The 12,690-nt window shown below is 35.5% G+C and overlaps 1 protein-coding gene across 1 annotated transcript in view; it reads left to right on the top strand.

Annotated features, from left to right (window-relative positions):
* LOC136823285 (TATA box-binding protein-associated factor RNA polymerase I subunit B-like) overlaps nucleotides 1–12,690 on the top strand; it is a 33,922-nt gene that overhangs the window by 6,097 nt on the left and 15,135 nt on the right. The window contains exons 6-10 of the mRNA XM_067079466.1: nucleotides 866–985; nucleotides 1,675–1,951; nucleotides 2,764–2,996; nucleotides 4,065–4,221; nucleotides 5,296–6,060. Of these exons, the coding sequence (XP_066935567.1) occupies nucleotides 866–985; nucleotides 1,675–1,951; nucleotides 2,764–2,996; nucleotides 4,065–4,221; nucleotides 5,296–6,037 (1,529 nt within the window). The 3' untranslated portion in view covers nucleotides 6,038–6,060. The remainder of the gene's footprint in view (nucleotides 1–865; nucleotides 986–1,674; nucleotides 1,952–2,763; nucleotides 2,997–4,064; nucleotides 4,222–5,295; nucleotides 6,061–12,690) is intronic.

Genomic DNA, 12,690 nt, shown 5'->3' with positions numbered 1-12,690 from the left:
TATACCCGGGCCGTTAATGATATTTTAGTCCTCTGAAGCCTGGCGCTTTAGTTTCCTCAGCGCGGGTATGACAATTTGAGTCACAAAACCTTTCAATACCGCCCGCCGATTGAACCTTTAATGGCTTACTTAATGACCGCTATATGGATAATAATAGACGTTAATTGCGTAAAAAACGCGGGTGACGTCTAGTATAGGCTAGCAGATGGTAGGAGATACTCTAAATAATGTCATTTAATTACTCGCGCCTCGTTGCGTTTAAATTAACTATGACTGATCCAATCCTTATCAATCAATAGTATCCTTGTTATTTAATAAATATAAAAAATCCTCTCGTCTTTATTAATCGGCCCCAAAGTCGAATATTCAATACCGAGTTTATGTATGTGTGTTTTTCAGCGACGGAGACGGTAATGTTCTAATTTGAGTAGATCCTGACCAGCTGAGGACGACGGTAAATCAGCACTTTTACCGTCCTCGATTTTGCGGGACGGAATTGCGGGTTTTTCCAAATCGCTTCAGTCACTCTACCGTCCTCAAAAGTGCAAATACATAAACTCGGTAATATCCAATCAGGATAGATCCAGATCCAGATAGATCCAGATCAGGGCCAATGGCGGTGCGAATAGACTCTCAGAGGTCCAAAATGTGAAATCAAACCTTCTTTGTTTAATCCTAATTAGAAAGCCCTAAAAGTCAAGAGCTGTCTGTTGTGTAGACTAGGTTACATCGCTTATTCAACCGTCTGCATTTATCAGAGTTTAGAAAATTTCCTGAACCCCATGCTTATTCGGACATCATTCGGCACACAGGAGTAACTAACTAGCTTTGGTAAATAGTTTAATCTTTTGAACTTTTTTTATAGGTACTGAAGAGTTGGAGGTGGAACAATCATCACCGTTCGTTGTCACAAAACATTCTGGCAAACAACGAGTGTCTAAACGGGGAAATCAACAAAAGGAAAGAAAAAAGCCGACCAGAAAAAGTAAAGTTTTATTTTGAGGTATTAGGGGTTGCAGACCAGAAAAAGTAAAGTTTTATTTTGAGGTATTAGGGGTTGCATATGACTTTATGTGATTTTGTGATTATGTATCGCCTGTTAGGACAGCATTTGAAATATTTTGTTCTAACAGACACCACTTTTCTTTAAAACATTACCTCATGAATTAATGAATACCCCGCACAAATTTCATTTAGAATTAAATAGTTTATACTGCCTTTCAAATATTTTTCTGTTCCTTTTTCATTATGTGACAAAGTTAAAGAATCAATCAATCAATTTTCGCCAAATCATTCTTGATTCGGTATTGGAGAGCCAAAATAGAAAAGTAATGTTTTAGCATTTAGCATTTAGACCATAACTGATCTAGTTGACCAAATTTGATAAAATGAGGCCCTCAAAATTTAGGTTTATCCTTCCTCGAACCAATGTAAAAGGATTGATTCATAAAACTCGAGAAAATTCACTTCAAAGAGGGTGAATTTTTTCTAGGACACCAGGTATTATTTTTTGTGCTCAAAGGAAGCGTATGTCCAGTCAGATGGTAGAATAGCTTAATTCCTCAGTGTGGAACGAACAGTCTATCATAAGATAAGTACGAACTTTTCGTTTTAATTGGCTTAGAGAGTCTTTTTTTTGCGTGAGATAAAATAAAATAAATACTTCTTTTTTAGAACGTCGACTGAAGAAAGACTTTGAGCGGAAACTAGACGCTGATTTACAAAGATTGACTGCTGTTTTCGAGAACTTCGTACCTCCCTACAGACACGATTCTTCTTCCGAGAATAGTGATACTGGCGATAGTACTGATGCTGAGAATCCCGATGAAGAATCATCTTTGGCACGAACTGGAAAATATCGAAACAAAATTGCTTTGGTCAATACCCTGTGTCTTTGTTATATTGGATTGATCATTGTTGAAGAACCGTTAATGGCTAATGATCTTCTGAGGTATAGCTTTTATTTCTTTTTTACCATGATAGTCTTTTAACAATTTAGGCGAGACCAAATCAATTTATTCTTCTATGGGCCCGACCGACCCTGTTTGTCGAAAAAATAACAATATTGAATTTGAAAAGATGTAGGATGGACTTTAATCATATTTTTAACGGAACAAGTTGAAAAAGTTCTTCCCAGAACTTGATGAAATAGGATAATTGAAATGGCACGACTTTAGAAATTTATTTTTATCATACCGATGTTAGACCCATACTTTTCTGAAGTTCTTCGTAGAACAATAAATTAAATTTGTCTCGTCTTAAAATAACTTATGATGATTTTCCTCTTACATTGTAGTTCTGTGCATTTTACCAAAATTCGCAGAAGCAAAAAGAAAAAAGGGGACGTTTTTTCTGTTGTCAAAATTAAAAAAATACGAGAACATGATAATTGACATTTTTGCTTTGTAATTTTAGCTGCCAAAAGTAAAGATCCTTTTTGTGTTGCAATTTTCATTGAGGATTCAAGAAAAATTATGCTTACCTTTATTTGGGGCTATCTAGACGAACAACTTCCAACCCCTCCTCCCGGCAATTAGGGCCCCTGGTTCATTAAGAAGGCGTTTAGTTAGGGACTTACTGATTAAATTTTGAAACGTTTTCCGAAGCCCCAATTCATCATACCCCGCTCCCCGATTTGCAGGTAGTTGGGGGTAAATACGTATTCGAACTAATAAATATGGTTATTTTTTAACACCCTGCGAAAATATTTTAACCTGTAAAATGCCCTCTTTATTTATCTGTCATTTCTTTTACTTATTTTAGGTGGGTAAGAGAAGGATTTTTGCCATACCACAACATCGCTGACATACTACCCAACGAAATGAAGTACTCGTGCTACGACACGAAATCACTTAATTACTTCAGAGATATCACTTCAGATGCTTTTGCTCGAAGAAGTGCATCTGTCATCACACAACTTGGTGTTCAGCTTAAATTTTCCGTCACAACTGCGAAGATAGTTGCTGCAAACTTGCTCGTTGACCTTGAATTCCCTAGTAAGTTGATGCATTCTGCGATGAGGACGCAATCTTTCATGCATTCTGCGATAAGGATGCAATCTTTCATGCATTCTGCGATGAGGAAGCAATCTTTCATGCATTCTGCGATGAGGACGCAATCTTACATGCATTCTGCGATGAGGACGCAATCTTTCATGCATTCTGCGATGAGGACGCAATCTTTCATGCATTCTGCGATCAGGACGCAATCCTTCATGCATTCTGCGATGAGGACGCAATCTTTCATGCATTCTGCGATGAGGACGCAATCTTTATGCATTCTGCGATGAGGAAGCTATCTTACATGCATTATGCGATGAGGAAGCTATCTTACATGCATTCTGCGACGAGGACGCAATCTTTCATGCATTCTGCGATGAGGACGCAATCTTTCATGCATTCTACGATGAGGACGCAATCTTTCATGCATTCTGCGATGGGGACGCAATCTTTCATGCATTCTGCGATGAGGATGCATTCTTTCATGCATTCTGCGATGAGGAAGCTATCTTACATGTATTCTACGATGAGGACGCAATCTTTCATGTATTTTGCGATGAGGAAGCTATCTTACATACATTCTGCGATGAGGACGCAATCTTTCATGCATTCTGCGATGATGACGCAATCTTTCATGTATTCTGCGATGATGACGCAATCTTTCATGTATTCTGCGACGAGGACGCAATCTTTCATGCATTTTGCGATGAGGAAGCTATCTTACATGCATTCTGCAATGAGTTTTATTGACCGTCAACAGTTTTGATGGACTGTCATTTACAACTTGTTGACAGAAAATATCTTACATCGACTGTCAATATATGGTCAATGCAAACAATTTAATTGTCAATAATTTGCAATTGACGGTCAATAAAAACTGTTGACGCACGATAAAACTTGCTGACTTTCAGTGAAAAACATTGAAAATGGGCCTAATCAATTTTTGACCTAGTAGTGCCTACTACACGTTTTTTTATAAGAAAGATTATCTAAAAAATTTTGAGGCCTTCGGATGTTTTTAGTTATTAAAGTCTAAAATATATTCTTCTTCATTTTCATTTTTAGGATCTCTCTTGGATTTGGTTTCACATTTGATGGACACTTTACATTTTGAATACAAATTCACTAAAAGAAATATGTTTAAAAGTTTGGATGGATGTGTGGCAGCTTTCATTGTCGTTGGCGTCAAGTTAGTCTACTATCTCGATGACTTTCACGAATTGTAAGTGATGCTTGTCGTCTTTAAGAAAAAATGGTGTGAAATTTAATATGATGGTTAATAACTCCTGAAAATAGATTTTCTCGAAATTTAGAACCGATAGAGTGAACGTAATTTTGAAAATTTTTAAAACTTGATTTGTGCCACAGAAAAAGCAATCACGTTCCTCTTTTTCCTTCGAAAACGTGAAAAACACACGGTACATTTTTGAGGTTTTCAGCAGTCATTTTTCACCAAGACGTAAGAACAGCCGAGCCGAGCCTCAATTGCATAACATATGCCTACGCAAAAAGTACGGTTGGAAAGTAGAGTTTTTACTCTGAGTTTTAACTTTTGATGACCTTAGGATCTTTAGGATCTGAAAGCGCAAAAATTTTCCAATAAGGCTGAGGATATAACCGAAAAATAAATCGAGAAATCCAATGAAACAAAGTGGAAGTAGAGAAATCGCAATTCTAGCTCGAGCTTTAAATCCTGAAAAACGGTAAAATACCCAAAATTGTCAATATTTCTGCGGAGAATGAAAAACATCAACTTTATGAACTTAGCAAATATAGGAACCAGCCAAATGACCTACCTACTTTTCTTGAATTCTTTCTAACGATCTAATCAAAGCTGAAACAAAGATTTCTTCAATGGAAACGATCAGAACACCGGATCATAAAATAACACGAAAAGAACAATCAGGGTTAAAACGCTCCACTTCTTAAAAATCCAACTGAATTTGATTCCTTTCAAAATCATACACGTTATTAGAACATCCAAAATTTTTGAAGCCTTCTGAAGCCTTTTTGAGTTCAAGCCTAAAAATAGTTTTAAAATGGTCTTAATTCTACCATTGGGCTATTCCAGAAATAGTCTGTACCTCCTATGTTGAGGGGTGTGACCTCCAGGGTGGTCTGGAAAATAAAATTTCGGGGGGGGGTCTGATTTTTCTAGTGTAAAATTCCAGGAGATCAGGTCGTGAGTGGTCAGTAAAACGAGGTCGAAAATTCAGGGTGAATAAAAAAACAAGGAAAAAATCCTGGGAGCCACGAGCCGTACACTAAAATCAAATACATTCTTATATCATTATAGCAACAATATCAGACGAAATTGGTTCTTGGAAGAGTTTGATATCCAACCAGTGGAATTGTCCTGGGTACGATGGGTTGCTTTATCCTTCAAAAAGAAGGTCACTAAATTACGTAACGGAATCCCTCTCTGTGAAAAAGATTTGAAATATGTCGATGACTTCACGTTGTATATCGACTTCTGCTGTAAAGACGTTTTTGGTAGTTTTAAGCAGCGTGAAACGTTTCGAAGAAATTTACTAAAGAAGAGCTCGTTCGAGAAAAGTTATGATCATGAATCGTGTCAAACTTACTTCAATATATTCAACAACATTGCTAAACAAATGAACCCAGATATGGCAGAGATTGTCAGACAGTCGACCAGCTTTCCTTGCTCTGTATCTCATACAGGAGATCAATTATTAGATCAAACAGAAAAAGAACGAGTTTTAAACACCAGATCTGGTCATCTGAATAGAACTAATTCTACGGAAGCCGAAAATCACGCTGAATATTTGTATATCAAGTATAAAGACACTAGGGACGAGAGAAGTTGGCATCAATCGTACAGATATATGATGGATGTTTTATCCAACAGAATGGAATCAACATTGCAAGATTTACAAACACATGTAGACACTCTTGAGTCTTTACTTTTTACTGTGGATAAAGATTTTCAACGAATCGGAAACATTATTTATCGAAGACCGTTCGACGAGGAGGAATCGAGGAGAGCTCGTGCTGATCTATCGACTCCATTCGGATGATAAGATCTCGTCGTGAAATGCAGGTATATTGATTTCTATGTTTCTCTCTTTTTTTGTTTTCTCTCGGATGTTTATAAAATGATTATATCCATTATGGATGCCACTTAGTGCGAGATCAGATTTAGGTCTATCGTGAATTTACGATTCGACTACTTTTTCTGGCGCAGGATTTCTTATGTGTTTAAACTTTTACTCTAAAGATCAATTTTCACAACAACAAAAAACCTCATGGATGAAAAATTCTTATTTTTACGACTTGGATATTGTAAACATTTAAAACAACAACAACAACATCAGGATACTAAGGGCTAAAGTTTTCACAAGGGGTGCATGGATTGATTTGCCCCGAAGAGACTAGAACCAAAACTCCTGGATGGGAAACAAAGCCACTTATTTCCCATCCAGAACACGTGACCCGTGTGTTTTTCAAACAAAAAGGTTGCGGGGCAACCTAAGACTTTTTCTTGCTTGAGAAAGGTTGAAGATTATTTTCGGGACTTCAAACTCAATTTTCGGTAAATAGATTTTAAACAAAATACATTATTCAATGATGAAAATTATCTTCTATTTCAATTGATATAACTGTAAATTATGTCTTGTATATGTCTCTTCAGTTAAATTCTTCTCGAACCGTTTCAAATAGGTGTGTGACGTCACATCACTGGCATTGACCACCCATGCTTCTTTGATCCTCGGGAAAGAAGCGGACACAGTCCTCGCTCCATCATCGAATCGATCTTTCGTTTTTCGAATCGTTTCTCTCGATTTTGATCGGGTATTTCTTTGGGTGGTCTGTGTATTAACCCGAACATTGGTAGGTGTTGTTTTCGCTCGGGGCTGTGATTTCCATGGTGGTGTTTTAAGCCTGACTAGGTTATCTTCGAAGCTTTTTGCGCGAGCAATTTTCATCTCCTCGTTGTTTTCGTGTCGCTTAGCAACCATTGAGTATCGTTTTCGTTCAATTCTATCCCGAGTTTGTTCGGTCTGTAAAATAATCTTTTCGCTTTGACTAAGTTTTTTTTGGAAATTCTTAACCATTCTTTGTTGTTCTAAACTTAGTATTTGTATTTTGCAACGTGCCACTGAATGATAATGGCGGATTTTGCCTCGATTATTCACAACCTCGTGTTTCAAATTGATAAACTTGACTGGAGCAAACCAGAAATCGTTCACACTGTCTCTATTGGACTCATAACCCGCCATCTCGAACACTTTTACCAGTACCTTGATAAACTCCACGTGTCGTTATAAATGTTGTCGATTCTTGGATGCTTTAGTTCGCTTTCAGAAGATACTTGTGTCTTTACAAATGTTTTAGAATCTCAGGCACGTACCCAAACCAATACTTCTATGAAACTTATATCAGAATTTTTTATTTCTTCAGAGAATCTCAGGCACGGTGTACCCAAACCAATACTTCTATGAAGCTTTCAGAATTTTCGATTTCGTTAGAGAATTTCAGGCACGTTCATAGTCATATTTTATTTATTATATACTTTAGCTTTTACAGCTTTCAAAGATTGTGTTTGTGTTTTTGATGTTGTTTCCAAACAACCCCCCACGTGATCTTTTTATGATTTTTTTATTGAAGAGTAACCAATAATCGTGTTATAGAACGTCCTTGTTATCATGAAGATCTTAAAAAAATATTTTTCTCTATAGAAAAGTCGATTGTTTGTGTCCAAGTTTTTATTCGTTTACACCTTTTTGTCAAACCAACTTCATTTTTGTGTGGCCAAACCACATCGATTCTATTTGTGGAAATCATCTGCCATTCTATTTCGTTATTCTATTTGAGACTTGAGATTTTTAAAGCTTATTGATTAAAACATACGAGGTTCATGACTTGAGTTCAAAAAATATTAAACTAAAAATATAACTGTGTTTTCAATTTTGATTACTCGTAATTCCTCGTAAGGAAGAATTTTTTTTCTTCACTACAACAATTCATACAACAATTCATAAGAATTGAGGCTCTTAAACGTAGAAAAATAAGACTAATTTCGGAACTAACCTCGTGTTTTTTATAAGAACGTTCTAAATTTCGGAAGCTTCCGTGATATTGTTAACTTTTTCAGTTTCAAATGTTCTTACCTTCTTCTTATTTTTGTCATTTCGTGAGTATTTTTTGTAATTTCCATAAAAATAGGTGTTTTGGTGACCGCAAAGCTTTAAAATGTTCTTATATAGCTTGTTCTTATAAAAAATGTTGCTATTGTTTTTGAAAAGGCACACTTTTCAGCAGAGGTACTCTATCTTCTAGCCCTTCGGGCTATTTGATTTGTGGTCTTAACAAAAACAAAAACTAGTGCTAGTAAATAAAGGTAAAAAGAGACGGAGCGCACAATTATGAGATTCGACAACGTTGAAAAATTTGAAGTGGTCAAAACATGCACATTTTGGAGCTAAGTATTGCTAAACTTCGACGTCTTGCCCATCATTCCTATACAAATAACAATAAAAAGTTAAGAAGAAACTTGAAATGACTAGTTCTTATAAAACTCTGATGTGTATGCATGGTTTTGTATGGACTAAAAGATCTCAAAAAATTAATCTGTAACTTTCGTTGACATGCATATTCAAGAATGCACTGTCATTTTATTGTTTTTAGATTATTAAAATGGTTTTTAAATCCTTATTTGTTGCTTCATTAAATCTTCAGATTTTAGAAAAATTACCAGTATCTAAATATTAAAACCTTTTGAACTTATTAAAACAAATTTTGAACGATTAGCAAATTGTCCAGTAGCAGTAATCCGATAGAATATGCCACGGTGCTTGTTACAATAGAATATCCATAAATTGCGAATTGCAACAATAAAAATCTTCGCGTTCTTTCATTCGTCAAAACTAAGCAATTTTGTATAAGGTTGCGATGCGATACTTTGAATTTATGTAGACGTAATTGCTTATAATTACTCTTTTTCAAATGTTCCTGACATAAATCGGACAAACTGGAGTCGGCATCTTATACCTTTCTTTCGTTTCTAATTAAAGTCAAATCCTTCAATTCATATACTGTTGAAAAGATATTTCCGAGCACTGTAATTTTCAAAAAAAATAAATAAAAAAAAAACTTCGAAGATTATGATGAAAAATGAAAAGGAAAGAAATTGAAAGACCTTTACGTCTAAAAGCCAAAAAAATATTTTCTTCTTCATTTTTTCATTTTCATTTTCTGAAAATTTTTCAATTATTTTTTTATAAATTATAGTGCTCTGAATGATCTTTTCAACGATATATAATTTGTTAGATCTAAATCAAAATGAAAAATGGTTAGCAAATTTATTAGTGTACCCTTGAAGCAAACTTTAGTACAAATTTAAAGATATTGTACCCTCTGGACATTTTCCTCTGAGTCACTTTTAAATCAGTAGAAAACTTAAAAGATCCAGTGCTTTGCGTGGTCAAAATTTGAGAGCAAACTCAAGAAGTTTTCGTACGAGGTGGAAAAAGAAAGCAGAAGTTCGGGAGTTTTTGAATTGAACGAAATATCCCCTAAAATACAATCGAGAGAACGAATGGAAAATTTGATCAAAAGTCGAAGTAGACGTGGCTTTTGTTTTCTTTCGGATTCCTCGAACAGTCAAATACAATAAAGAAACAAAGATTGACTTTAAAAAAATCAAGAAATGAACCGATTTCCTGTTCTCGGAAGACAGGAATACACATTTATTACTATGGGGCTACTACCCTAAGGGTAAATAAATACATAGAAGCTTCCAAGAATCTTGATGCGGATATGCTATGCTATGAGACGGAGTTGTACAAAAAAACTCTGAATTATTTCCTAAGAAAGTAATGAAAAGAAAATTCACCATGCCTCTTTCTCTTCGCCAGGCGGACTCCTTAGCCAATCTTACTCATACTCAAAATGGATTTTAAGATTTAAAATTGAAAAACTGGTTCGCCGACTGTGTTGTTCCTATGATGGCGTCGTCACCGTTTTGATTACCCTGTTGAAATCTTTCATGAGTTCATCTATCATGGTAGGCAACATCCAACTTTGGTACGAAAAGCTCATCTAGATCTAAAGTCACGAAGGCCGTGTACTAGTATAACCCCCCTGTAATAGTCTGTCCATTTTCTTTCGATAATCGTTAACGAATTTAAAGTGAAAACTTTTTATTTTCACCATCAAAAACAATGCACATTAAGTGCATGTGAAAAACTACGGTCCAGATGGCACATCCACTGCCATCTATAATACAAAACTCAAAGCTTGAAATTTTTGAAGCCTTCATATGTTTAGAGTCTGCAAAGCCTTAAAATGTTCTTAACTTTTTCTTAATATTTTGGCCACCCATAAGCGTTATGTTCTCATATGTTCCTCGTTTGTTCTTCCAAAAAAATAACTTGTATTCGACAAACGCGTAATTCATTCGAATACCTAATGATCATAACCGAATCTTCTTTTCCTCAGTCTTTTTGACCGCATGTCACGTGGTCAGAAGTATCCAGTGTGGTGTTTATGTTTATGTTTATGTTTCTTTTCTTTAAAGTTGATGTAAAGTAGTACAATGTGTACTTAGCTCGAGGCTAATCAATATCAACTATCAATTACAAATCTATCTAGAAGGTTGAAATTCAAGATCTATTATTTACAAATTAATTTTAAGGGATAATCAGATGGTTTGAGATATTTTGCCTATAGATAGCTTCTAGGATTTTAGGAAAAACCTCTAAATTTTTCAGTGTACTTATTTTCCTAACTCAAGTTATGCCAATTTGAAATCTCGAAAAATGGGACTTTTCAGGGACTTTTCACACTTTTTGGTCAGCCTAAGCTGAGCATTCAAATAGGTAAAATTTTCTTCTACTACTACTTCTACTTCCATCATCATAAGACGGCAAAAAAAAATCCGATGTCCCGATCTCACTTTGATTTCTAAACTTTCTTCTGATATCGGGTTAACTTTTGGGGTACTTTTAGCGTGCGTTGTTTTTACAGATCATAATGTGGTGTTTCGAGATGGCGGCTCAAGCGATAAGTCAGATGTGATAAGTCAGTGCTGTGCCAAAGTATTTCCAGTGTAAATCTGTTGCGAGCTTCAATTTCTGTCATTTATTTTTTTAACTCGGCAAATCAAACACATGATTTTCATCAAGGGGATTCTTTTTCTACATCTTTTGAAGGTTTGAAGCCTTTTGCTCAAGTTTTTGTTTATGTTGAATTTTCTGATACTTTTTATTGCTGCTTTTTATTAGTTTTTGCAATAAAAACATATTTTTCTTGTTTGCCTCTAGGTGGGATTGATGGTGTTATAATGTTATTGGAATTTGATAAAGTTTACAAAAGTACAGCTACTGTCTAAATTTGATAAAGACTGGATGCAATCGTGCTTTTTTAGACTTGGTTTGGACGTGTTTGATAAGGCGAATCGCAAAAAATAGTTTGGTTCTCGTCATTTCTACTTTAAAAAGTGGTGGTCATTCGGTCGGTCGGTCAAAAATATTTTTCTTTTAAGAAGCAGCTGCATCTTGTTGAAAGGGAATCCGTGTGAACTGATCCGAATTAAGAAATTGAGAAACCGTGGATATACCGGTTTTCGGTTTACTCCATTAGCATGCGGCACTCTACTTCGATTTGAAAACTTGTAAACACAGAGTGTGCAGAGGTCGACAGTGGAAATCCAGCAAAGCAGCCGAAAAGCTTTCCGACTCTCCAACTCTACCTGCTGACCGTAAATCAGGGTCGGTCAGATGACGGGAACCAAATGATGACATCACATCTCCTATTATTGGACTTGCAAAATTATGACAAATGGTCTTTGGAATTTGATCAATTATATTAATATTAATATAAACAGTTCTTGTTGAAATTGATCAAACTATTTTTCACGCAGTTCCGGACGCAGATTGTGTTTTTCTAACCTTTTCTAACCTTGGCGCACGTTTTGACTGAATGATGGAATGGAATAAATGGCGATAACAGTTTATACATATCTCTTATCAGACTTGCAGAAAGCGGACTGCAGAAAGTTATGAAAAATGGTTTCTAGAAGTTAATGAATTATACCGTCCAGTTACACAACATGCACACTCTCATCACAACTTGCACAGCCATAACAAACAGATCCATCTGGTCTTCATTTAACATTGTTTTAAAGTTTAAAAAATACTGCCAGTGCTTGGCACAGAAGAGAGGACTCCCAGTTGAAATTAATTGCTACTCCGCTGCCCTGTTGAATTTATTTATTATGGTTGTGTGTTTATTCCGCCAAGGCGGTAAAGCAATCACCCAAATTCATAGACCAATCAAAAGCGAGTTTAAAGCAAAACGGGGGGAAAATGAGCTTCCTCGCATAGCTATGAATTTTAAGTTTTGCTTTCGATTATGATTTGCGACCAGCAAAGTCTTCAAGATGGTTGTGTGCATGTCGTGTAACTTGACGGTACTAAACTACAAACAAATTTTACGCAGACTGGATGTTTTTCAAGATTTTGTCATTTTGCCAAATTAGGCCCAAAAATAGGGTTTTTGTAGAAAATCTGTTCATGACAATGAGATTCTCCTGAATTTTTTATGCAAATTGTGTTTTTCTGGAGTTTGCGCTTTGTGACTTAAAGTTTGTAGCTTGTTGGTTTAAAGTGTTATTGGAGTTTTATCAAGTAAAACAAAAAGTACAGTTTCTATGTATATTTGATGGATA

Source organism: Clytia hemisphaerica, unplaced genomic scaffold (assembly GCF_902728285.1).
Source record: "Clytia hemisphaerica strain Z4C2 unplaced genomic scaffold, Clytia hemisphaerica genome assembly, whole genome shotgun sequence".
NCBI lineage: Eukaryota > Metazoa > Cnidaria > Hydrozoa > Leptothecata > Clytiidae > Clytia > Clytia hemisphaerica.
The sequence above is the reverse complement of the archived record's forward strand: the minus strand, read 5'-3'. Positions and strand labels throughout refer to the sequence as shown.